General features: G+C 53.7%; 1 protein-coding gene across 11 annotated transcripts; it reads left to right on the top strand.

Annotated features, from left to right (window-relative positions):
• The first annotated feature begins 1,690 nt into the window (after positions 1-1,690).
• MLXIPL (MLX interacting protein like) lies at positions 1,691-26,441 on the top strand. 11 transcript variants are annotated; one of them, XM_063402272.1, is made up of 19 exons: positions 1,696-2,185; positions 2,609-2,707; positions 5,505-7,752; positions 14,783-14,889; positions 15,031-15,113; positions 15,303-15,392; positions 15,564-15,608; positions 15,905-16,103; positions 16,763-16,840; positions 20,599-20,813; positions 20,896-21,490; positions 22,117-22,190; positions 22,570-22,744; positions 23,364-23,476; positions 23,554-23,757; positions 23,949-24,076; positions 24,372-24,495; positions 25,605-25,734; positions 26,007-26,253. In XM_063402272.1, exons 3-19 carry the CDS (start codon positions 7,457-7,459, stop codon positions 26,048-26,050), a joined length of 2,700 nt encoding a protein of 899 aa, XP_063258342.1. In that variant the 5' UTR covers positions 1,696-2,185; positions 2,609-2,707; positions 5,505-7,456; the 3' UTR covers positions 26,051-26,253. The 11 variants fall into 11 exon arrangements, with proteins under 11 accessions (XP_063258348.1, XP_063258342.1, XP_063258344.1 ...); XM_063402274.1 differs by having other exon boundaries at positions 1,697-2,185; positions 22,573-22,744; positions 23,638-23,757; positions 26,111-26,441; XM_063402270.1 differs by having other exon boundaries at positions 1,697-2,185; positions 22,573-22,744; positions 26,111-26,441.
• Positions 26,442-26,794: the final 353 nt, after the last annotated feature.

Here is a 26,794-nt window from a genome sequence, read left to right as displayed (position 1 = left end):
CTAAATCCAGGTAGGAGACAAAAACCTAAATAAAGTGTTCTTGGCTGTCAAACTTGGGACTTGTTACATTTAGAAATCTTTTGGCTTTTTTAAAATTTTTTTTGTTGGCTAATTCTCTTGCCTTGAGACACACACGGAGATGTATGATTAAAGGAACCCTCTGCTAATGCCTTTCCCCAGGTTGGGCACTCACTATGCATCCAGGTAGGGTGAGAAGCAGCTCAGGGGCAGTGCCACCCACCTGTGCTGGGCTCCCAGCACCACATTCCCTTCCATGACAGAGAAGACAATTCCATTGGATATTCCATCCTCATGGTGAGTCTCCTTAGCAAGATGCAGAAGTCTCCTTTGCACCATGCTCCCTCGTTATCTTTAACCAGTGTGACATTTGTCAAGTGGAACAGATTGTCCCCATCTGCCCTTGTGACACCCCACCTGCAGAGCTGCCTCCAGCTCTGGGGCCCTTTGCATAGAAAAGATGTGAAGCTGTTGAAGCTAGTCCAGTGGTTGCCACTGAGATGCTCCAAGGGCTGGAGCCCCTCTGCTCTGCAGACAGGCTGGGAGAGCTGGGGATGTCCAGCCTGGGAAAGAGAGGTCTCTGGGGTAACCTTAGAGCCCCTTCCAGTGCCTAAAAGGGCTCCAGGAGAGCTGGAGAGGGACTTTGGACAAGATCCTGGAGTAACAGGACAAGGGGAAGTGACTTCACATGGCCAGAGGGCAGGGTTGGACGGGATATTGAGAAGAAATTCTTTCCTGGTGAGGCCCCGGTGGAGGGTGCCCAGAGAAACTGTGGATGCCTCATCCCTGGAAGTGTTCCAGGCTAGGTTGGACAGGGCTTGGAGCAACTTGGTCTAGTGGAAGGTGTCCCTGGCCATGGCAGTAGCATTGGAATGAAATGTTTAAGATCCCTTCCAATGCAAACCATTCCATGATTTTTTTGAAATGATACCTCACTTTCCCTACAAGCTCCAAGGTTGCTGTGTGTCTTCAGGCCTCTCTTGTTCCCTCCAGGGAGGCTCAGCTTGTTCCATAGTAACAGCCAGCCCTCCCAAGCAGGCTCTGCTTTCTAGGCAAACAACCCGGCACACATCACAATCATGAAACCCACTTAAAATGAAACGTCAATGTGAAAAGAAGGGATTTGACAAGTGTAATCTCACCATTACGTTTCTGTTGGTCCCCAGAGGGCACTCTTACCCAGGGTTTGCCAGGCAGCTTCCTGTGGGAAGGAAGCCTGGCAGACAAGGAGAGCCCAGAAATAATCTATAAGGTGTCTAGCTGAAGGCTGTAATTTTCTTTTCCATGTTCCTTGCTCTGTCCTGCTGCTGCATGGAGTGTTGAGATTCTGTCAGCACCAGCTGTCAACAAAGGGAATGTGAGTGAGGCCATCCAAGGAAAAAAGCACCAAGAACCTCATGGCATAGCTATCGAGTCATAGACTCACAGAATGGTTTGGGATCTTAAAGCTCATCTCCTTTCATCCCTCTGCCATGGGCTGGGACACCTTCCACTAGACCAGGCTGCTCCAAGCCCTGTCCAACCTGGCCTTGAACACATCCAGAGATGGGGCAGCCACAGCTTCTCTGGGCAAGTGTCTTGGTTTGAAAGACAGATATCTGCTAGGAAGGGGGCAGGACCTCCCTAGAGATGGAGAATTCAAATCCCCTCCCTCCAAATTATTCGAATTTTGAAAATTAAAGGGGCTTTCAGGCAGAGGTATGGGGATAGGAATAACAGTTCTTTACTAGTATATATGACAAAACAACAAACAACAACTGCAGCATCAATAATAAACAGAACTAAGAACCTTGAGGGCTTTCTTTCACAAAAAGCCCGGGGCAGTTTGATCTCGGTGCCCCTTGCAGGACTCCGAGGGGCTGAGCTGGAAGGGAGGAAAGTCCCGGGCTGGTGGATGAGATGAGGAGCTCTGCGCTGGCAGCTGGAGCAGCAGGGGTGTCCCGGCAGGGCTGGGCAGTTCAGGGCTACAGAGTAGCAGGGGAACCTCAAAGCTCCGAAGAAACAGCGGCGGTGGGGGGAGGGCTGGAGAAAGCGAGCTCAGAATTCCCGGGTACAGGAGCAGATGACAGTAGCTTTTCCCAGGACGAGGCAGAGGCAGAGAGATGGCCGTGAACTCTTCCTGAAGCCAGGAGCAGCTTGACCGTCCTCTTCGGCGCTGAGAGCAAGAGTGAGTTCCCCTCCCCCAGCTCTGTCTTTTTACCTTTCCCAAAGCTCGAGTTATCTCTCCCCTCTGAGGGACACTCCCAGGGACTTAAAAACAATAGGTGTAGCTTGTGCTGCCATGTCCTTCAATCTTTTGTTCTGATTAAGTACTGCCATTAAGGTTTCTTAGAAACGTATGGGAAAAAATTCTGTAAGTGAAAAAAGAGGCAAATCTAACCCCCAACAGCAAGCAGAAAATATATAGCAGAAAATTTCTTTCCAGAGAGAGTACAACATGTTTCCCTGACTTAGGAGTTTTCAACTTTTCCCAAAGGATTTAAGTCTATAAACTTCATAACTGTTTCCTAGGGAACATGGTGAGCTTGCTGAAGGTGTAATTTGCTTTTTTTTTTTTTTTTTTTTTTTTTAATCTCTTATTCATCTGCAGCCAAAGATGGAAAGTACAAAAACCTTCCCATTCTTGCATGGCCGTGAGGAACAGACACCCAGGTGGCTCTGACAAGCTGGGCATGCCTCTCACTTGAAGGTCTGAAAAATTTCACTCTGTGCTCAAAAACACCTGCCTGAGCAATGGAAGGCCAAGGGTGAACTTGCACCTCTGTCCTGAGTTCCCATCAGTCAGCTTTGCTTTGGACACACAAAGAATTTTAATAGTTCCAGTCCTCCCTAAGTTTATCCAATTCCTTATTAAGTCCAATTAGACTTTTAGTTTCACAACATCCTGAGATGAACATGCCAGCCCTTCCTTTCCCTGGTGCCCCTAGAAACACAGAATCACAGAACAGTCAGTATTCAAAGGGACCTCAGGAGATCATCCACTCCAACCTCCATCTCTGAGAAGTGCTGAATAACCACCTCTAACCATTTCCTGTTCCTACTGCATCCATGTCTACACTGTCAGTGCCTGTCACCTCATTCACTTCTTTCCTAACAGTCCAGATCCCTTTTCTTGCAAAGATGCCAATCCCACTTCTGACCACCCATTTTCTTCATCTCTGTGACCTTTTCCAGTGTTTCTCCATCTTTTCTGAGCCAGGCACCAAAGCCACACACACTTGTGTGCTTGCTTTATTACTGGGGCCAGCAATATATGGAACCATTTTTACATTTTAATTACTCCTGAACCTTCAGCTGATGTTTTCAGGGAACTGCTTACAGTTACCTTTAGCTCTTGACTGGCATTAATCTAAAGTCCAGTGTACAGTTAGGGATGTGCTTCACTTTACCCTTATCAACACTGACTCTCATTTCCAATGTTATCACCCATTTGCTTTGTAGCCTGAAATACTTCTGCAGTCCTCTCTAGCCACCTTTAGCTGCAACAGTTCTGAACTATTTTCTCCAGCAGAAACACTGTCACCATCCTATTTACAGTCTTTTTTCCATATCATGGATATGCTGAAAATTCCAGCCCCTGTGGAGATATTTGTAGAATCCAACAGGAAATCTCTGCATTTTACCAATTTGCCTTATCTTTCCAAGCTACTGATCTGTTACAGCTCAGTGTCTCTGAAAACTCTATGACAGACCTTCTTAAAAGTGTTTTTGTACGGCATTATATTGAGCAAATCAGTTTGTCCGCACATACCACCTCTTCTTGCAACAGTTGGAGCAGATTTCTGAGCCACAGCATTCTGCTAAAAACTATGGTGGCTCTTCCTCAGTTCATTGTATTTATAGAATCATAGATTCATGGAATATCCTGAGTTGGAAGGGACCCACAAAGAACATCAAAGTGCAACTCATGGCCCTGCACAGGGCACCCCCAAAATCCCACCCTGTTCCCAACAGCCTTGTCCAAATGCTCCTTGAGCTCTGGCAGCCTTGGGTCCAGGACCATTTGCCTTACCACTTCCTTTTATTCATTAGTTCCTACAAATTCTGTGTTTATTGCTATTTTTTCCAGCAGTGACAGAAATGAGACTTCCAGAGATCTTTAGACAAATATGGCATCCAGGACTGGACCCCTCAGCATACAAAACCTGAACCTGTTGGAGCAAGTCCAAAAGAGGCCACCGAAGTTCTCTGAGGGCTGAAGCCCCTCTGCCCTGGAGATAGGTTGGGAGAACCAAGGGTGTTCACCTGGAGAAGAGAAGGCTCTAGGGGGACCTTAGAGCCCCATCCAGTGCCTAAAGGGGCTCCAGGAGAGCTGGAGAGGGACTTGGGACAAGGGGCTGCAGTGACAAGATAAGGGGGAATGGCTTTTCACTGCCAGAAGGCAGGATTAGATGGGATATTGGAAGGAAATCCTTCTCTTTTAGGGTAATGAGGCCCTGGCACATGTTACCTGTTATCCAGAGAATCCCTGGAAGTGTTCCAGGCCAGGCTGGACAGGGCTTGGAGCAACCTGGTCTAGTGGAAGGTGTCCCCACAGCAGGGGATTGGAAATAGAGGAGCTGCGGTTTCCTGCTCCTTTTAATGTCCTTTTAATAAGCTCTCCTTGTTTCTACCCGTACGGTCTCCCTGGTCTGCCTGATGAGGATGTACTTAGGCCACCAGCTTTGCTGCTTGTTTTCTAATAAAGCTTTCATGATATATTTCTCCTCTCTACATTGTTCCTGGCAACAGTGCTACCAGTTCCATTTCTAGTGCTTTTTTTTTATTTATAACTTTTAATTTTTAGGACTTCCCAGGATCCTCATCCTGTGGGAACAGACTGGAAGCTGTGTGCTCCTCTGCCTCTGTTGAACCCTGCAGGTCTGAGCCCAGCCATCCCCATCCAGCACTGCTGTGACTGCACGGACCAGTGCCCTGGTGCTGTCTGGATCACATGGAGATCTCCATGTTTGTGCATGTCCTATCCAATCCTAGTTTCTTCAGCTACTAGTAAATCCAACCCTTCTGTACCAGCTATTTCTCTCCCAGGCACAGGCTGTTCCCCCGCACCTCTGAGCGTGATGTCAGGATAATTTTGGAGCACTGCTCTAGGGACTGTGGTCTCTAACCACACATATGTCAGCACACCTTTGGGACACCTTTGGGATATCTTTGGGAACTTTAGGGCACTCATCTTGTGTTGCATTCTGTACTACATCTCCCTTGCCACACTCTCTCCAAGACTGTGTTGCACCCCTCCATCTGTAATTGGCATCATACATTTTGGGATCCAAACAGCCTTTTACAAAATTCCTCAGCTCTGCAGCCTACCTGTGTAGGATTCCTGCTCTGCTCCCTGGTTGACTAAGGATCTGTCACCCCTTTCCCTGTGCTGGATGCCCTTTGCCCATGGGATTTCTCTGCAGGACAAGAGCTGCAGAACCAGGAATGAGGGAGTTGTAATGTTCATAAAAGCCTCACTGATGTTCTCTGTTTCCCTCAAACAGACGTTATCTCAGAGGACTGAAGTCTGCCTGTGGCTGGTGAACAGACGGCAAATGTTTTTTGTCAAGATCCTGGGAAGTCTCTTTTGCACAACATAAGTAGAATGTGCCCAGAAAGCCTCTGTGTCTCTGACATGTTTATATCTTTGTGCCTTGCCTAATTCTTAGTTTCCCAGGACACTCACATGCCCATTACTGCTTTAAAATGTATGCAGAAAGCACTTTTAAAAATACTTCTTTCTTCAGCATCTTGACAGGCAGCTTGGGACAGGCTGAGGTGGTTGTAATGAATCACAGAGGGGAAAAACAGCTACAGACCCACAGAAATCTGGCTGGAAAATGAAGAAATGGTTCCTAACTGAAGAAATGGTCCCAAAGGAAGTTTGCACCAACCAGTATAGAAGCTGTCCAAAACCACCTTTTTGTGCATATTCTACTTCTAGCTCTGGAAAATATCCTGGATAGCTGCTAATCCTCCTTGGACTCACCTGGGTGGTATGGAAAATACATAGCTCCATCTACAAACTGGATTAGGGTTCCAATTCCTGCAGCCATCTATGTTTGGTTTATCCCACCCATTTATACCATATCTCCATCAGAGGTACCTAAGATCTGTGCCTGAGTGTTTTCCAGGCATGTATGCTCCTTCCAGGATGTAGGGCTGGGAAAGAAGTTGCAGGAAACTAGAGAGAAAAGAAGTGGTTTAAGTCTGAAATTATATGTGCTGTGTCCCTCTGTGGCTCAGATCAGTAAGCAGATGCTTGCAACACAGGTCTGGCTGGGATGGCACATTCCACATCCTGTATTTATCCAAGATCCACTGTCATGGAGCAGGGGGTTGGTGCATCAAGCTCTGCCTGCCTGCCTCTCTCAGGAAACCTCAGAGGTGAAGGCAATCCAGGGTGGATTTAGACTGGATATTAGGAAAAAATTATTTCCTGTGAGGGTGGTGAGGTCCCAGCACAAGAAAAGCTGTGGCTGTCTCATCCCTGGAAGTATTCTGGGCCAGGTTGGACAGGGTTTTGAGCAACTTGTTCTTGTGGAAGGTATCCCTGATCTAGTGGAAGTTTCCAATCTGGTCTAGTGGAAGGGGAATGGAATGAAGTGAGTTTTAAGGTCCTCTCCAACCCAAATCATTCTAGGATTTGATGGTTCTTTAATTTTAAGGACTGCATGACCACAAGGTGTGTAAATCCCACCATACTCAAGCTCATAGCTATTCTCTCTCACATTTGTTGCTTGTATCCCCTCTCCTGCTGGGTCACAGCTTGGAGCAGGTTTTCCTTGGGCTGCTTCTCAGCTCAGCACTTGGCTCAGTACCTTGGCCTGTGTTGTGCTGAGTTGAGTGCCTGTTGCTATAATTTTACCTGTTTGTGTCCCTTAATCTGTATTTGTTCCCTTGAAAGTGCAGGGAGATCCATTAAAGCAGAGGCATTGGGTAAATACCGCCTGCTCCTCACTCCACCAGCACTCGGGATCAGTGATTAACTCTGGGTAAACAGAGCCGACTGCCAGCCAACCCTTGGCCACAGCAGGGGGGGACGGTGAACCCAAAGTGCTCCTCCCTAGGTGTGTGGGGGATGTAAAAGCTGGAGTTGCCAGGACTCTGCTGGAGCAGGACGGTGACACGGAGCTGAAGCTCTGGTGGCTGGTTCCTGGTGGCCATTGGATGTGTCCTGCTGATGGTGTGCCATGGGCGGGATCAGCCACCAGCACTATAAATAGGGCCGGCAGGGAATCCACCCTGGGGAACAACTTTTGAACCCTGATGTGAGGAACGGACTGTGTGGGCTGGGTGAAGGAGGTGCCTAGGAGGAGGCGTGGTACCAGTGTCCTGTAGGGTCCCAACAGCACGTGCTCGATGGCAATGCAGTGCCTGTAAGGCTTCAGCTCAAGCAGGACACGGATTACAGTGCTGGGTCAGAGCCATAAGGGGCACCCAGTAGCCAGCAGGAATGGCAGGAGCTCAGGTGGGACTACCGGGACCTTTCCTGGAGCCTCTGGTTGGGCCTTGCCCCGTCTCTGACTCTGACTCTGACTCAGAGGATGCAGCTGTGGGTGGCACAGTACCCAATGCTGCGGCACAGCACTCCTCCCAGGTCATCCACAGTGGCCACTTCATGGTGTCATGCCCGCACAGCGACTCACTGCCCCGGCGACGGCATCACCGTGCTGAGCCTGAGTTGGCTGATCCCCGGAGTATCGACCCGACCCTCACCCGACTCTTTGAGTGCATGAGCCTGGAGTACAGGTGAGTTCCAGAGCCCTTGCAAGTGTCTTATGGACCCCCAGCTAGCTGAAGGCAGAAGGCTAGCTGAGTCCTGTTCTGCAGCCAGGAATTTGTTTCCATCTGACCTCCTCCTCCTCTTCTCCATGGGATGTGATGTGCCATATGCTCAGAAACTGCCATCCTGGAAAGTTTCAGGGGGAAAGAGCTGATGTTGGGTTGTTGGCTATGGAGCCAGGTGAGAAGCTTCTCTGTTCACGTGTAGCTTGACTCTCTTCCATTTGCTGATGAGATCTGGTGTCACTGTGCCCAGCTGTATTTCCCCCATGGCCAGATCTAGCTCACTCTGTACAGCAGCAGCTGCTCTGTGGACAGCTAACACTCAGCTCTTTGGCAATTCAGCCCAGAACAGGAGTCCTGCCTTCCATCCTTGACTCTGTCCCCACGTCCTGAGGTTATTCCATGACATATAGCAGCACTTGGGACTGGATGTCTGCATGGATTTTGTCCAAGGTCTGCTGAAAGCTTTTCTCCTCTCCTGCAAAATCAGATGAGTGACTGCATTGTTTCCCTGCCACACAAATTGCCAAAGCCCAGTGACAGCTCTTTGGCGACAACAGGACAGACTGCAACATATCCCCTATGGCCATGGTCCACATTCTGGGAGACAGCTCCTCTCCTTTGCTAAGCCCCAAGGTTTTGAATTCTCTCCAGTATGGCATCAGCGTGACTTGCTCTGTTGGAGTCAGTGCCAAACTGCTTGCATAGCTTTCCCAAAATGTCCAAATGCGAAAACCTAGATGACAGAAACATAGTCCTACCATGTGAAAGCAAAACCTCAGCAAAGCAGCCTTGAAGAGGTGTCTGTTGCCTCATCCAGAATCTCATCCAGTGGCTGAGCTCTGTCTTGGTTTGAAAGACAGATATCTGCTAGGAAGGGGGCAGGACCTCCCTAGAGATGGAGAATTCAAATCCCCTCCCTCCAAATTATTCGAATTTAAAACATTAAAGGAGCTTTCAGACAGAGGTATGGGGATAGGAATAACAGTTCTTTACTAGTATATATGACAAAACAACAAACAAACAACAACTGCAGCATTAATAATAAACAGAACTAAGAACCTTGAGGGCTTTTTTTTTCACAAAAAGGAGAAAAAAAAAAAACCAAAACAAAACACCTGGGGCAGTTTGATCTCGGTGCCCCTTGCAGGACTCCGAGAGGCCAAGCTGGAAGGGAGGAAAGTCTCGGGCTGGTGGATGAGATGAGGAGCTCTGCGCTGGCAGCTGGAGCAGCAGGGTTGTCCCGGCAGGGCTGGGCAGTGCAGGGCTACAGAGTAGCAGGGGAACCTCAAAGCTCCGAAGAAACAGTGGAGGTGGGGGGGAGGCTGGAGAAAGCGAGCTCAGAATTCCCGGGTACAGGAGCAGATGACGGTAGATTTCCCAGGACGAGGCAGAGGCAGAGAGATGGCCGTGAACTCTTCCTGCAGCCAGGAGCAGCTTGACCGTCCTCTTCGGCGCTGAGAGCAAGAGTGAGTTCCCCTCCCCCAGCTCTGTCTTTTTACCTTTCCCAAAGCTCGAGTTATCTCTCCCCTCTGAGGGACACTCCCAGGGACTTAAAAACAATAGGTGTAGCCTTGTGTTGCCATGTCCTTCAAGTACTCCCTTTTGTTCTGATCAAGTAGTTATTAAGGCTTCTTGGAAACTTATGGGAAAAAATTCTGTAAGTGAGAAAAAAAACCCAAAAACCCCCAAATCTAACCCCCAACAGCTCTCAGGTTTGCCTTGGAGTCCTTGAGTGCTGAATGCAATAGGGAATGTGGTCACTTGCCAGGACATCCGTGGGGATGCTGGGCACAGAGACCACACTCCAAGGGTACCAGTTCCCACATAGCTGTGCCCATCTGACCCGTCACCATATCCCAGGTGGTGGATGGGATCATCTCAGTTTGCCAGCAGCCAGCACAGCACAGCTCTGCTGCAAGGGGCTGGGGAAGGCAGTGCTCTGTGGTGGGAGCACAGGGAGCATCAGCGTGGGGTGACCCAGGTGAGGATCATGTTTCCTGATTGGGCAGGTCACCCCTGAGTGACAGAAATAGGGGACATAAAGACACTAGTGGCCTCACTCTCTTTTCTTCTCCCAGCTCTTTTCTTTCCATACCTGAGCCCTGCAGCTTTGAGGCTGCAGAAACAGACACTGTCACACCAGGATGTTCAAACCATAGACTCATGAGGTGCAAGGCAGCTTCAGTGTGCCCCTGGGCTCTGGAGCTCCCAGGTAGAGTGGAAATGGACAGGATACAAGGGCTTTGACAGCTGGAGTGCTGTATGTGACTGGGGGCTGGCCATTCCACTGCAGTCAGGGCTTCATTGCTTCAGTTCTCCCTACCCCTTGGACTCTCAGTGGCTCATTTCCTTCCTGCACTGAGCATGGCAGTGCAGATACTGGCTCCTATGTAGTGGGACACTCACCCAAGCCTTGTCCAGGCTGGCCTTAGACACTTCCAGGGATGGGGCAGACACAGCTTCTCTGGGCAGCCTGTGCTGGGACCTCACCACCCTCACAGGGAAGATTTTTCTCCCAATATCTCACCTAGCCCTGCCCTCTGACACTGTGAAATCATTCCCCCTTGTCCTGTAACTCCAGACCCTTGTCCAAAATCCCTCTCCAGCTCTCTGGGACCCTCTTTAAGCACTGGGGGTGGAGGCTCTAAGGTCTCCCTGGAGCCTTCTCTTCTCCAGGCTGGACAACCCCAGCTCACTCAGACTTTCTTTTGCTAATATATTTTTGACAGACTTGTAGGCAGCAGCTGGAGAAAGGTATCAGGGTGGGAAAATGGAGTGAAGTGTTCTTGGTGCATTTCTACATTTAGTATTGTCTGATTTTATACTTCTTTGCATCTCCTGCCAGTTCACACCTCCCCTCCCAGCCAGGTTCCCAGAGGCAGCACAGCCTCAGTTGGGGTCACCAGCCCAATATCCTCTAGCCCTCAGGAGAGTGCCCACAGTTAGACTAACTTCCTAACCAAGGAGAAACCACTGAAAGCTGTCACCTGGGAGACACCTGTGACACCAGTTCCTTATCCAACCCTCGTGCAGGGCAGGGCTAGATCCAAAGCCAGGTCAGGTTGCTTAGGGCCATCACTTTGACAGATGGAGCCCTAGGATGTGAGCCTACCACCTGTCCAGCCTGCCCAGGGCTGCCCCTCTACCACAGAGAATTGCTGTCCGTGGCTCTAGTTTGGAGTTTACCTGTTCCAATTCTTATGTCCATTTCCCCTTGGCATTTTTCAGCGCATGTTTGAGAACTGTCTGGCTCCATCTCCTCTTTTGGGCAGCTGATGGGCAGTAAATCTCTCTTCACCTTCTTCAGGATAAACAAACCCATCCCTCACACTCATTTTCTGTAATGTATATTAGTTCCTAACCACCTTGATATCCTCCTCCAGGATCACTCTAGTTTGTAAAACTCCCTCTTGGTCTGTTCAACACAGTGTCCAGACTTGGCCATAACAGTGTGGAGTAGAGGGGAAAGCTATCCTGTCTCCTGGTGTGCTGTGACTGCTGCAGCCATCCATCCTTTGCTGTCTGGGTTCACACCATTTCAAAGGCAACTCACTAAACTATCCCTAAATATTTTTCAATGGCTACAGCTGGAATTCCTCCTCTCTCCAGCACTCCTCCTCTGCTTTTCACACACATTTCAGCAGTCCTGTCTCAGCCATTCTGGGGATATGACTTATCCTCCTTCCATTGTCAGGACTGTGCATCATCAACTGGTAAAGAAATGGTCTCTCCACATCAGGGTTTGCTTCCAGCAGTAACTTGTCTCCTCAGATCCCCCAAAGGGAGGCAACTCCCCTCTCTGAGGTTCTTCCTCCTAAGGCTAGGATGAAGCAGTTCCTTTTTACCTATATTCCAGGACATTTAGAGCAACTTCCTGCTTAATGATCCTTTTCCACTCTTCCTGCAACATCCTGCATTCCTTGAATCCTTTCCTAGAATGTTGTCCCTGCAGCCCACCTGGCTGTGTCTCATTACTAAAAAAGCTGAGGGTGGAGCTGAGCTCCTTCACACTTTGGCCTTAGCACAAGAAGGCTCATCCTCTCCATCACCACACCCTGTCCTGTGACTTATTGTTGGGAATCACTGACCTGGAGAATATCCTCCTGAAGGAAGGAAAACTGGGGGCAGACTGGGAGATGCAAACTGCAGTTACTCATGGTCTTATCTGGCAACATCTGTCTTGTGCTCCAGAGAGGAGATTTGGCAGGCAGGGACATCAGACTGGGAAGTGACTTGGAGTATCCACTCAGCCCTCTTGTGATTTAAAACAAGATATCTTCTAATTCATCCTCTTGTCAGCCTCCTGGGAGAGAAGGAATTGCTGCTATTGATTCTCTAATTCACAGTGCCTTAAATGCTCACACAAGGGTAGTGAACACCAGGCGGAGACTCCAGGGATGCCCTCACTGGAGTTCATCATCCAACCCCATTTTTTCTGGCAGAAGACCTTCATTCTAGGGGGTCTGATGAGTGGGAAAGGCTCGTGCTTGGGCTAAACCCACCCAAGCTGCACTGTAGCTCTGCTGTCCTTAGTAGCAGGAGTTGCGCTCTTTTCTTCTGTCATTCCCCAAGGTTTTGAGGCTGATCCCGTTCAAGGATTGTGCAGAGGGACTGGGTTGGTGTGCTGGTGCAGCCCCGCATCTCTCCAGATCACTCCTGTCTTCCCTCTCTTGCTGCTAATGAAGAGGAAAGTACCATGTTGCCGTGAAATCAGGGACTGCAAGACCTGAAACTGCTGGATGGGTAAATGAATCACAGACCAAACAAGGTGCTGCTGAACCCATGCCAGTGTTGGACCCAGGCTGAGCCCTGTTCCCACCTCACCCTATCCCACAAACACTCAGTGGCAGGATCTGTGTCCCCCTCCTTCTGACAGTGTAGGGCAGCAGGATCCCCAGCCTGTTTGGGGCACCCTATACCCTTCCCACGGTTCAATGTGAAGTTTGCATCCATCTCCTCAGCGGAGATAATTGCAGGGAAGGGTGGGGCCCTTTTCAAGGCAAAGCAGAGACCAAAGATCAGCCTGTTGAGCCCCAAAATGAAAAGGATCATTAGGGGGAAAAAAAAGGCATTTGGTGGTAAAGTTCAAAGGCATCTCCCTGTTGCCTCCAGGCCCCACAGCAACTCCTAGCCATGGCCCACTGGCCTCACACGAGGCCAAGGTGTGTCCCACACGCTCAGGCTGCTCTTCTCATCTGGCTGTGAGTGAGGAACATGGCCTTGACTAGCAGGATCTGGCCATGTGCCCAGGAATCCTGTCCCTTCCATTGGCTCCTCCACTTGGCACCATCTTTTGGCGCTGTTTGCCTTGTGCGGCTGGGGAAAGTTCAAAATCCTGGTGATAGCGGAGTGGTCAGTGTCAGCTTTAACTCTCTGCAGGCTGGAGTCACAGGTCCTTCCCCAGGCCCTGGGGCCGTGTGTTGGGCTGGGTCTCCCTTGGGAGACCATCCCCATCCACTCCTGCACCTGCTCCTAGACACATCCCTGCATCAGGCTCTGGGATTGTAGGGGTTTCTAGCCTTCCCCCTCTGCCAGAGGCAGATTTCAAGGCAGGTCAAAACAGAACCCACAAAAATCATTATTTGAGAACACTTAGAAGTTTCACAAGCTTGAACGAACAAGTCAGAGGCTTCATACATCGCTCTCATCCCCAGCACCTCCCTGGGGACATGACTTGGTGGCACCTGGAGGGCCTGGGAACAGGGGATACAGCACCCTGACATCAGCTTAGCCTCCACCTTTCCTGCTCCACGTGCCAAGGAAAAGTGGGAGTCAAAGCAGCACCAAGATATTTAGGGTACAAACTGTCTGCTGGAGAGGGACATAGCTCCTGGAATTTTTCTCCTGAGCTTAGAAAAAAAAGAAAAAGAAAAAAAAATCCCAGAAAAAGAATCCCTTGCTTGCTCTTAATTTTGCAGTTTCTCATGTCTTGGAACTTCTTCTTGCTTTGGAATTGTGATCCACTGTAGCGAATAACTACATCTGAGGTGGCTGTTCCCAGTTGCAGCCAGCTCTCGAAGGGGCTCCTGGAGCTCCTGGCATTGCTCCAAGGCCATTGGGAGAGCTGGAGAGGTGAAACTGACCCCAAAGTAAGGCAGAGGGACTCTGACCTCCCTTGCAGACCTCCTGGGGCAGCAGGACCCTGAGGACCTCCTCGGTGCCTGCACATGAGGAGTTGTGTCCCTCGGCTGGGTGGAAACAAGACAAGGAGTGAAATGAAGCTTCCTGCACTGCAGGTCCCATAAGGGACATTGCCACTATCACTATAATGATCTGCAGAAAAAACACAGCTGCCTCTGGGAACCAGGAAATGGGAAGCAGGGAGCCCAGCTCAGGCTGGGGGTGCAGGTTTGCAGGGATCGGTGTGGAGAAGAGGCCAGGGCAGCTCTGGCTTGTGGAGAAGAGGCCAGGGCTGGTGTCACTCTGTCCTGGAGCACAGGCAAGTGTCCCTTAACATCCTGAACATCCTCCAGTGTTGTCCTGCCTTCCCAGAACCTCCACAATGGCCACCCCTGACTGCCCCAGCTGAAGGCAGCATTTCCAAACCTTGCCTGGTGTTAAAAGGAGGATCAGAATTAGCTTCCCAAACACTGTGAGGAGGCAAGAGCCACTACAGTACATGTCACCATGCATCTCACCTGGGCAGGAGACTTGCCTTCCTGTTCCCCAGGTCCAGGACACAGCTAGCTTGGCAGGGGCACCTCAAAGCTGGGGTTCAAATGTCAAGGAATCAATGCCTCGGTGTGCTATGCTTTAATTCATGGGTTTGAGAAGCCTCCTGTGGGTCTGTGAAGCTTAGGGTTTAGGTCTGTGCTGCTCCCAGAGTGTGCAGGAGCTTGGAATGCTCCTGTGGGTGCTCCTACAGGTGCCTGGCAAGCACCTACAGTGGAGCCACGTTGCTGTACCTGCTCCTGATTTGCCACTAGACCGGTGGCCCCTGGACATCTTTTAAGGCGATGCCCCTCAGCCTCTCCTTTGCTTGGTGTTTCAGTGGGAAGCTAGTATCTCCAAAGTGGAAGAATTTCAAGGGGCTGAGGCTGCTTTGCTGGGATAAAATTCGACTCAACAATGTGATCTGGAGAGCATGGTACATCCAGTGTGAGTATGGGCCAGACCCCACTCTGTCTGCCAGATGCCAGGCTGTGCCAATGGGATGGGGCTGGCATCAGAACAACCATGTACAGGTGCAGAGATAGGGATGGGGCAGGGATACAGCCAGCTGTATTCTCTCCTGTGCAGATGTGGAGCGGAGGAAAAATCCTGTGTGCAGCTTCATCACCCCTCTGGAGGGAATGGAGGCTGATGAGCACCGAAAACCAGAGGTAGGGCAGGGTCCCTTGCAGCTCTCTGGGGCAGCAGCAGCTCTGTGTGGCACAGTGGGGATTTGGGGACACATTACATTTCAGAGATTTGCTGGAAAAGATGTTTCTGATATGACACAAAGAAAGCAGCCCTGGCTGTAGGATGCTGGGGCCGGGGAGTTCAGCCATGATCCCCTGTCCTGCCCCCAGGCTGTTGTGCTGGAGGGCAACTACTGGAAACGCCGCATTGAGGTGGTGATGAGGGAGTACCACAAATGGAGGATCTACTATAAGAAGCGGGTGAGTGGCTCTGCCCGTGGTGCTCCCCATCCTGTGGCAGTGCCAGCAGTGGGATGGAACAGTGTGGCCAACCCACAGCCATGGCTGACAGGGTGGGACATGACAGGTTGCTGGCTGGCCCCCTCAGCTCTCTCTGCCTGGGGTGTGACATAGGCTGTCTTCTCCTTCCAGCTCCGAAAGTCCACACGGGAGGGAGAGATTTACAGTCCAAAGCGGGTGAGTCTGCTGAGAAAGGGTGGGAAGTGGGAGAAAGGGGAGCACAGTTTGGACCCCTGAACTGGGCAGAAGGACAAAGAAAAGCCCCAGGGCACGATAAGCCCATTGGAATGGAATGCTAAGCATCTGGGATGCTGGATTCACCCTCTGGAAGCAGCAATGTGCCAGGCATTAAGGTTTGGAGGCAGCAGACACTGCAAGGAGCATGGGAGCTGCCAGGGGGAGCAGCCAGGGAGCCAGACATGGACCCTACCACAAAAGGTGTCCACTGGGCTCCTTTGCTCTACCTCATGCAGGATGAGGATGTCTGGAGGCCAACGGAGAAATGGTGCAACCAGCTGTTCTGCAACGTAGTGCCCATGCTGCTTGGTGATGAGGAGGAGGAGTGTGGGAGCAGGCAGCATTTTGATTTGGACACCTTCCTGTCGGACATATCTGACACCCTCTTCACCATGACACAGACGCCCAGCACGCACGAGGCACTCCCTGAGGATGGTAGGTGCTGCAGACCATGCTTCAGCAGGATGTGGAGGAGGAATCCAGATGCTGTGTCTTGGCTTAGCCCCTGAGAGCTGCCAGTCATGTCCTTTTGGGCAAGCAGGGTCCCTTGGCATCTGCCTGATGGAGCAGGGGAAAAAATATTCCTGTCTTGCCCAAACAGGAGCCACCAGGGGAGGGGATGCTTAAGGAGTGCTTGGGAAGGGTGGGATCAGACCCTTCTCCTGTGGTTCCATGTGCACCAGTGCTGTCCCAGGGCTGAGTACCCCAGGGACCACTGGCACCATGAAGGACTTTGCCCCAGGCCGCAGGGCAGGTCTCACTTCCATGGCCACTCTTTGTTATCCCTACCTGGCCGTATCCCTTGGGCATGTGCAGCTCCAGCCAGGTCCTGTGCCAAGAATCATCCTTTCACTGGGGTTCCTGGGAATGATGCCCTAGAAGTGCTGATGGGCAGAGTGGTGGGATGGGATGGCCCTGGCTCTCCCCAGGGTAGGCACTTATCTCCCTGCCCAGGGCAGGGTGCAGTGATACAGGGTGACTCTGGGGTGACACACAGATGTAGCAGCCAGATGTCAGGAGTGGGAGCAGCCCTCAAGGTGGGTCTTGGGGAAGCAGTGGCTGGGCCTTGATGTTCTAGTTCTGCCCTCTTCCAGCATACGTTGGGAATGCTGACATGATACAGCCCGATTTGGCACCCCTGCAGCCCAGCCTGGATGACATGGACATATCAGGTAAGAGGAAGCCTGGATATGGTACCACACACCACCCAGCCCTGTACCCTGTGACTGCCTAAAATGGGGAATCACAGGTTTGGCCTGGCAGCAGTGGGAGCTGCTGAGACAGACAGAAAGCACTGGACATCCAATGGCATGGGAAAAGCAGCATGGATGGGCAGGGGCTCAGAGCAGAGCCTTATTGTGCCTGCCTGCCCCTGGAAAGAGACATGGAAGGTCAGGAAGGGCTTGGCCAGGAGCTGGGAGGGAGAAGTTCTACAAAAAGAGGGTATTTCCAGGAGTGCCAAAGCCCCTCATTTTGGCTGCAGATAGAGGAAGGACAATTGTCCCCTAGAGGAAGAGGAAGCTCCTAGAGAATAGGTTCTGTGAGTCCCCTCCTCACCCCACTGCCCAGCCAGCCTGGGTGGTTGGTTTGGAAGTGGTACCCTGCACCGGGCTGTGCTACATCCCCTGGGCACAAGCCATTGTCCCTGCCAGGCTGCCCAAAGACAAATCTGGTACTGGTTTCCAGCTGGAGCAGGAGGCTGCTGAGGGAACACCAGCAAGTGGGCAGTGGCAAACTCCTCCATGCTGCCATGCAGGCTCTGAGCTCTGAATGTCCATGCAGTCAGGTGGGACATGTCCTGATCCCGCCAGTGTCCCCAAATGCCAAGGCAAGGCACTATTTGGGATTAGCTTTGCCCTCGAGCATGCCAAAGCTGGTGGCCTGGGCACACTCTGCAGGGTGGAAGCTGGTGGGGGTTGGTGGCTACCCAGCTATAGCTAGTGGCCTTGGGCAGCACCAGCATCTCTAGACCTCTCTGTGAGCACCCTGGAGTTCCATGGCCCATCTCCACTTCCTCCAGGAGGAGGAAAAAAGGGTACTTGCACCATATGGCGGTGGGGTGTTGCAAGACCAGATGCTAGCAGGGAGCAGGCTGGGCATTCTCTGTGCCAAGGCAGGTGGTGGCATGGTTGCCCTTGGGATGGATGTTTCTGGGATGAATGAGGTGGGAAGACTCATGCCAGCACCCTCTCAACTCATTCCAACCAGAGATCCCATCAGAGTGACGTGTGCTGGGAAGAGGGTCTGTTGCCATGGCCAATGCTTTACCTTCTGTCCCCTGTGTCCCAAGTGGGCATCAGTTGCTGGAAGGTGCAACAGCTCCAAGTGGGTCAAATTGACACTTGATAAGTGTCCTTTATCCTGAGAGGTCCTGTATGGTGTCACAGCAGCAGCTCCAGCCCCTCTCTGAGGACCCAGCATGGTCTCAAGCTCAGCAGGAGATGGCAGGAGCACAGTGGTTCCTTTCTGAACCAATACATCAGTGAGGTTGGCTTTTTTCCTGGGAAAAGGTCCACATTTTGCTTCAGGGTACATCTTGGAAATGGGATAGGTCTTACTGCAGACCACAACATCACAAGGAAACATCCCTTCCTGCTCTGACCATGTCCAGCACCTCAGCCCAGGGACTGCTGGAGAGGGTCCCAAGTCTAGCTGTGGCTCCTGGTCTGCCAGGCTACTGTGCCCTGGGACAGACCAGCATCCCATGGGGTGCTTGGAGACCTGTTGGTAGGAGTTTTGTCCTGGATGGGACCAGCTCCCTGGGTGATAAACACTGTGTGTGCCATGTAGCCCTGGGAGTGTGGGGACAGTGGGGAGCGGAGACTGGGGTGCTGGGTGCCATCCAATTACGTCCCAAAAGGTCACTTTTTCAGCAGGACAGGTAACTTGGGAGCAAGGATCACCCAGCTGCCTCATGCAAAGCTACACAGGGCAGGCATGGGGGGTGGGCACCATGGGGTCACAGGGCTGACATAGCATGTGGTGGCGTGGCAGAGCTCAGTGCCTGTCAGTCAGTGCCTGCAAACCAATCCCCAAATGAGGAAGCATCTCGTGTCTGCAGTGGGTGCTGGAGTGCAATGTGAGGCAGATGGAGAAGTCCTGATGGCAGAGGCAAGGGAGCAGTCCAGCCCTGTGCCCTGCTGGCACTGTGCTCCAGGTAGGATCGGTGCTGGGCACTGGGGCTGGGCTGTCTGTCACACGGGGTGGCAATGCCCTGCTGCACAGCAGGGCTCTTCCCAAGCCTGGGGCAAGTGCTGGAGGGTCTTTGGGCTGGGAAGGCCCAATCACATTGGAGAGCATCCCCAGGTTTGAGCAGGATACCAAAGGTGTGGCTGGCTGACCACACAGGCTCTTCTCCCTTGAGCAGGCTGTGCCCTGGTCATGCTGCACTGCCTGGAGCAAAACAGGGCAGTACAACAGTGAGGAAGAGCATGGGCAAGAGCTATGGGGTCAGGAAGGGGCAGGAGAAAGGGAGGACAAGGCTCCCAGGGACTGCCAGCCACCTTACATTCCTGTAGCACAGTGAGATACACAAGAGAGTCTGACAGGCATGGTGAGAGGCACAATCGGATCTGAGAGGCTGGGTACCACAAATGCCTATAAATACCTGCAGAGCTTCACTGCTGGTGGCAGGGACATCCTGGTATAGGCATGGCTGAGGCGGGGGCAATGTGGGGCTGAACTGCATCCCAGAAAGGCCAAGCTCCTGCCTGGCAGCACTGCGGCACACATAGAGTACTGGCCTGTGGAGGGGCAAGGATGGCCCCGACATGCTGTCAGGGATTCATCATGGCTGTGAAAGGGGTAAGGGGCAGTCTGAGAGCTGACTGGGATGTCTCAGCAGTGGCTCTGTCCTGTCTCACATCAGTGTTCCCCTCAGATGGCAGCATGTGGCACACTGGAATCATCACCGTGCCCAGTCCCATGGCATCCCACAGTGCTGGCATGTTTGCTCCTCTGGTATAGATTCAGCAGGATGCCTTTGTGAGTCCTAGCCAGGGCACCCCAGGTGCTGGAGCACGGACCACAGATGGTGCCCTGAGCATGGCTGTGCACACCAGGCAACCAGAACTGGCAGGAGGGCCTGGAGCTGGCACTGCCAGTGCCAGCCAAGGGCTGGAGAGCACATCTGGGTGCTTCCCAGAGGAGATGCAAGTGCCTGTCCCCTGTGGCTGCTCAGGCACTGCACTGTGCCAGGGGCTGCCAGGCAGCAAACCCAGTGAACCCTCCTGCTCCACCCTATGGGGAAGAATCCAGAGGTGTAATCTGTGTCCCACAGCCATCTGCTCCATGAAAAACCCTCCCTGTGGCAATGCCAGAACCAGCATGTACTGAGCCAAGGCATTCATGGAGCTTATGTGCCCCGGGAGACAGCTGCCAAAAGAGTGGTGCCGGCCCTTTGTGCTGTGGTGTCTGAGGCTGCGGAAGGACAAGTGTTGTGGGAAAGAGAGAGGAAGGGAGTGGGAGTCGTGGCAGGGTCACGCGGCTCGGCTTCAGGAAGGCCATGGGATGTGGTTAGCCGCAGGCTGCATGCAGAGCAGCACTGGACTAGGCAGCACAGAACTTGTCACCATGGCATCTCCATGGCTTGGGAATGCCATGACCTAACTGTCTGTCCCCTCTGCTGTGGCTGCCCCCCAGCCCCAGGGTGTCACAATCCCTGCCCCAGCCTGAGGCCGATACAGCAATGAACCTCCCTGGGAACAGCTCTGGGGCTGGAGCACTTGGAGCTCAGCTGGGTCTTGGGGATGGTGTCCCTACACTTGGGTGGCATTCCAGGTGGGTTTTTCTGCCCCTATGCATGTGGCAACATTGGCCCTGGGTGAAAATGTGCTGGAGCTGCCTCGGGCTCCAAAAAGTGCAGAGTTGCCAGTAATAGGGTATGGCTCCACCCCTCATGCTCCAGGGTGTCCCCCTCCTCTCCGGGCAGGTCCGCTTATGCTGGTCACTGTGTCTTCACTTGGCTCTGCAGAAATCTTCACCAGCCACCGGCCACCCCCATCTCAGACACAACCGGGCTACCAGGATCCATCCTGCTTCTCGCCCATGGCTGAGCCCCTGTTCAGCAGTGGAGGATCCCTGATGGGTGCTCGGGGTCTGCCTGTGAGCCCCGAGGCCCCACTGCTACCTGGCACCCTCCTTCAGGTGAGTGGAATCCCAGCCTGTAGGCTGTGGCTTAAGGGTGGTGTACCAGTCACCTGCCCTGACCCTGCCATGTCTTCTGCAGCCCAGTGGTGCCTCCCAGCTCAGCCTCCACAGTGCCTTCCTGGGCTCTGAGCTGCCTCTGGACCCCTTGCTCCCTGAACCCCCTGGTGTGGCACCCAGCAGCCTCAGCCCTCAGCTCCGACACAAGCCCACACTGCAGTACGACTTCCCTGGCAAGTGTCTCAGCCTGGAACCACCAGCACCCCACTGTGTCTCTCCCATCCCACCCCCCCGGGCACCACCGCTGAGCCTGGAAGCCCCCTTCATCCCCGCTTCGGTCCCCTGCTCCAAGTTCCCCTACAGCAGTTCACCTGACCCCTCACTTGTCACCCACCCTGCCTCCCCTCTCTCGAGCCCTTGCTTTGCCTCCTACATCCCAGGGCTGGGCTGTGCCACAGGTATGGGGTCCCAGGGGTACCCCAGCTCTGCTGTCTCCCAGCTCCTGCCCCCCACCCTGCTGGGAAGCCCCAGGTTTGCCCCCCACAAGGGGCTGCCTCAGGGCAGGGGTGGGCGGCCCAAGGTGAAGCCCAGTGGCACCAAGGCAAGGAGGCTGCCAGGACACCCCCTGTCCCACCTGTCCGAGCCCAACTCCTGCCCGAGCCAGCTCCTGACCACAGGTAACAGGGTTGAGGGGCTGTGGGGGGACACAGGAGTAAGGTGGGGGCATGCTATTTTGGGGATCAGAGTGGGGACCCCATTTCTCCCTGGGGTTGGGACACAGGGAATACTGGGCACATGGCAGTCCCAGTCCCCATAGTGGGGTAGTTCCAAACCCAAGGGTGAAGCCATGCCTGAGGGATCACTCTAACTTCAGTGGCCTCAGAGGGAGATGCAGCCCAGACCCAGGACTTGGCTAAGAGCACTGCTGGGAAGTTCCTGTGTACCCAGTCTGGTCTTTATGGCCTTGTTGGCACAACAGGCTGGGGGGGTCACTGGTGTCCTGCCTGATATGCTGCCTGTGGGTGTGATGGGACAGGTCCCTTGGGCATTGTGGAAGGCCCTCTCCTTGCTTGAGGAGGGGCTGGGACTCCCTGCCTGCACAAGGCTCCTGAGAACATTCCTGATGTGAAGAGAACAGGCTCCTCCTCCAGAGGTGCATCCCTGTTCTCTGGGACAATCCAGCAAGGAAGCGGCTGTAGCAGTTCTGGTGCAGGGAGGGGCTGGTTGTCTCGTGGGTCAGGGAAGGTCACCCCTGCCCAAACAGACCTACGCAGCAGCACCCATTTGTTCCCTGCCCCCTCAGCCAAGCAAGACCTGGCACTGGATACTCCTTGCCCGATGAGTGCAGGACTGATGCCTACAGCCCCTGTCTCCCTGGTAAGCACCCAACAACCCCCTTGGTTGGGAGTTGCCTTCTCCTGGCTGCTGGGGAAGGGGTGAAGATAGGCTCTGGGGGTCACACTTTGCTGTAGGCTGGACAGAAATGGAGGGGAGGAGGGGGCATGTGGCTGGGGATGGCAGGAGTAGCCAGAGTTTCTTCTCCTGTAAAACAACCAAGGCAGAGGTGAGAGATATCCTGCTTTTAGGGCCCCTTTCCTGGGGCACTGGGGCTGCCCCTGCAGATGGTGGCATGGGGCTGCACATCCCCCTTCCCCATCCCCTCATGGGGGTTTGGCTTCCAGTGCCTGGGCAGTGGCCAACATCGTGTGCATGGTGTGCTGACCCTCCAACTCCCCTTCCCTCTGCCTTCTCCCAGCAGCAGAACACCGTCCCGAAAGTCCCTGCCACCTTCCTCTCCAGAATGGCCCAGATGAGCCCAGAACTGGCTCCTGGCTCCAGCCCTTCCCAGGTGTTGCTGCACACAGTGGGCACACAGCCAGGCCCCCTGCAAGTCCCCAAGGCAGAGCAGCTGTCCCCCACCTTGGCTTGTGGTGAGTCTGGAGCACCCCAAGGAACTCCACAGGGCACGAGGGTTCCTGCAGAGCACTTGGACCAAGCACTGTGGGAAATTTCATTTTGGCTTCAATCCCGGCTATTTCCATGTATCCAGCTGAGCATGGAGGGTTCCTTCTGTGCCTCTTCACTTGCCTCCAGCAGCAAAAGCAGAAATAGGGAAAGACAAAAATGGAGCAAAATGTCGGACTGTGGTTTTGAAACTCCGGAACTTGGTTTTGGAGCAAGACGCATCCGCTTTCACCCACAGTAACCAGCGCAGCTGCTGGAAATCAGGCTCTCATGTTGTTCCCAGTTTAGTTTGGTGCTGCACACCACAACCTTGCTGCCTTCACAATTCTCTCCACACAATTTCCACGCCAAGAAATGCTGGAAATTTAAAATGTCGAATCCCAGATGTTCCCATTTCTGAGCATCAAAAATGACTGGGATTTGGGACAATGTGTACTTTGAGCTTGAAGTGGTGCATCCCCATCAGCTGAATGGATGACAATACTGTGGGATGCCCCACTCTGCCTGTCCCAGGTGCTGAGACATCATCTTGTCATGAGTGCTGTTGCTATCCCTCTCTTCGTAACAACACCTTCCCTTTTTCAGGCAGTGACTGGCCCAAGCCCAGCCAGGCTTCCCCAGGACCCACTGCAAAGCTGGGCAGTAGCATCTCCCTGCACCAGCCCGTGTCCCGTCTGAGGAGGCCTGAGTCCAGCAAGGTATGGCAGGAGCTTCCAACTTCATATGCACCCCCCTTTGCTCCTTACTCCAAGACACCATCCACCCTCACTTCAAGCTTTGGGCCAGCCTGTCCTCAGTGGGGCTGGTGGCCCATGGTTGTCCCTGCTGCTGGGAGGTGCCTGATGGCGCTGACCTGCAGCTGGAGAGCCGGCGCATCACACACATCTCCGCTGAGCAGAAGAGACGCTTCAACATCAAGCTTGGCTTCACCACGCTGCACAGCTTGGTGAGCACACTGAGTGCTCAGCCCAGCATCAAGGTGAGCACCGAGAGCCAGCCCTAGGCATTCAGAGACAGAGAATCACCCAGAGATGTTGCATCCCTGCTGTGACCCACAGCACAGAATTCCTCTCCTGTGCCCCAGCCTGTGGTGCAGGAGGCTGGAGCACACAGCACTGCTGTGCAAGGGTGGTCTGGGTTTACTTCCCCTCTCACCCCATGGTCCCCCAGGTCAGCAAGGCCACCACCCTGCAAAAGACAGCCGAGTACATCTGCAAGCTACAGCAGGAGCGGGCAGCTCTGCAGGATGAGACACAACGTCTGCGGGAGCAGATTGAGGAGCTCAATGGCTCCATCAAGTAAGGGGGCCGTGGCTGGGGACGATGGGGGAGCACTGCCTGCTTTAGGGTAGCCAGGCAGGGCAAGCAGCAGTGCCACAACAGCAGCAGGACATGGCAGGTTGCTCTGGAGCACCTCCCAGCTGGCTGTCCCTCCTCAACCCTCTCTTGAGGGAGGGCTGAAGCTCAAGAGGCAGGATGGAGTAGGGCCAGGTTCCACATGTGCCCTGGGAGATATTGGCTGGCAACTCCTGCTGAGCTTCTGTGGCTCCCAGCCTCCCAAACATGGCCCCACAACATTGGCTGTGCCCCACAGCCTGTGCCAGGAGCAGCTGCCAGCCACAGGGGTGCCCATCACGCGCCAGCGCTTCGACCACATGCGCAGAATGTTCGACGAGTACGTTCGCTCCTCCACATTGCAGAACTGGAAGTTCTGGATTGTATCCTTTGGGGCCAGTGTCTGCTGCTCCCTCTCACCCTCCACCAGATATAAGGTGCTCTGATTAATCTGCTGCTACTGGGTCTTTGGTATCCCTCAAGCTCAGGAGGCTTTGGGGACCACAGTGAGATGTTTCCCAACCAGTCATATGGTGGGAACATGCTGATGTTCTGTGGTTAGGAGGGATCTTCTCCAAGGGATCAAAAACAGTGAATGGTCCTCAGGGAGAAGGGGAGTAAGCTTATGGAGGGAATTGCTCCTGATGACATGGAAACTGGCTCTGAGAGGCAACAGCCATGGATTAGGAAAGGTCCAGACACAAAGCTGGGGACATGACGGCTTGGTCTTGGTGGTTGCATGGCATACCCTGGAAACACAGGGATGGAGAGGATCAAGAGCCAAGGAACTTGTGGGCAAGGGGCTGGATATGCTACTCTGTGAATATGGATTAGACACATTGGGACTCACTGGCAGAGCCTGTGAGGTCTGTGGAATCCCAAGTGGCAGAGTGATGAAGGGCACTGCTATCCATGGTCCCATCCAGTACAGGACATCTGGACAAGGGAGAGGTGACTTCGGATGCAGAGCTGGGGAGCTCCTTCCTCAGGACACGGGGTATCATAAAGCCAACATGAGCTCCAGGACATGCTTGTGGTGGTGTATCTCCATGGAATACTGCCTGCACAAAATCACGAGGCTGGTCCCTGCAGGCTTGGAGCAACAGGGGAACTTATGGGAGATACTGGTGTCCTACTTTGCCCCTGAGCACTTTGCTAGCTGGTTCCCTGACCTGCTCTGGAGGATATGTCTTGTGTCTCAGCAACCTTTTCTGGTAGCCCCAGCCATGACAGGGGTTTTGCATCTCTTCCACTGCCTATCCAAGTGACACTCATGCCATCACCCCAGCAGTCTGGGCTAGTGCCAGGTGTGGTGCTGTGCTGGGAAGGCACTCAGCAAGTCTATTGCATAGCCTGTTCTGCTGCCCCAGCAGCTCTGTTCCATGTCCAGACACGAAAGTCTGTCCTGCTGTCATAGGAGGGTGATGCCCACACTGGGGAATGAGATCACTGTCATAGCAAACCTGGTCCTTAACTCCTCTGATCCAACCAGTTCAGTGTCATCATCCGGCCCCTCTTTGAGTCTTTCAACGGTATGGTGTCCACAGCCAGCATGGAGAGCCTCACCCAAACATCCCTTGCCTGGCTGGACCAACACTGCTCCCTCCCAGTGCTTCGGCCAAGTAGGTGGCCCAATGCCTCGCTGTGGCACCCTGAACAAGTTGGGTTGGCATGGACTGAGGGAGAGGCAGAGGGGAAAAGGACAGGGGTGTCCTGGGGTATGGCAGGGCTGATGTGTGGGATGTCCTGCGGTGCGTGCTCAGCGCTTTCCCGTGCTCCTGCCACACCCACGGCCCAGCTGAGCCGGAAGTGCCCTAATCCCATGTCCTGGCAGGGCAGGCTCAGCCCACCCCAAAGCCCCGCAGGGTGGGTTTCACTTCACCCCGTCTGTTAGGGCTGCGGGAGCGACCAGTCCCACCGTTCCGGGGGCTGGAGTGAGGCCGGGCAGCGCTGTCTCCCCCAGGATGGGTCACGCCTTCCAACCCCCTGTCCCCGCAGCCGTCCTGAGCTCCCTGCGGCAGCTGAGCACCTCCACCTCCATCCTCAGCGACCCGGCCCGTGTCCCCGAGCAGGCGGAGCGGGCAGTGGCGGCGCTGGGACGCCCCGGCGCCTCCTCCTCCTGACTGCTCCATGGTCTCCCAAGGACACCGGCGTGGGGAGCCGGACTGCACGAGGGCTGTCCCGCCCCGTTCCCCTGCAATAAATTACTTGCTGTGCCACGGACCCCGCGCACTTCTTCAGCCTCGGGGCAGCTTTGGGCACGCCTGAGAATGGTGGAGGGGGACCGGGACTTGAGGGGGAGTGAGACCGGAAGGGTTGAAAGCCGTTACTGGGAGGGGGGGCAGGGGCTGGGGGAGATGAGGGAAACCGAGGTTGGGGCCAAGTGAAGAAACAAGCTGGTGGTCCAGGGCTGGGGGTGGGGAGGGCTAAGGGGAAGGGAGGGTGGGCAGGGGCTGGTGGGGGCGGGGTTAAGGTCAGAGTTGGCGGAAGATGATGGCCTGGGCTTGGGGGAGCAGCGACTGGAGGGGTGCCAGGGTTGGGGAGCATGAGATCAGGGGCTGGGGGGACAGGGACCAGTAGACGTAGAAGCTGGGGGTGGGATGAGAGGAGCCTGGACAGTGCAGAAGGCACGGCCTGGGGTGGTCAGGTGCTGGGGGGGGGGGTGGGAAGGGTCTAGGGGGT

This window comes from Prinia subflava, chromosome 8 (assembly GCF_021018805.1).
Source record: "Prinia subflava isolate CZ2003 ecotype Zambia chromosome 8, Cam_Psub_1.2, whole genome shotgun sequence".
In the NCBI taxonomy this organism is placed as follows: domain Eukaryota; kingdom Metazoa; phylum Chordata; class Aves; order Passeriformes; family Cisticolidae; genus Prinia; species Prinia subflava.
This window is presented reverse-complemented; position numbering and strand designations above follow the sequence as displayed.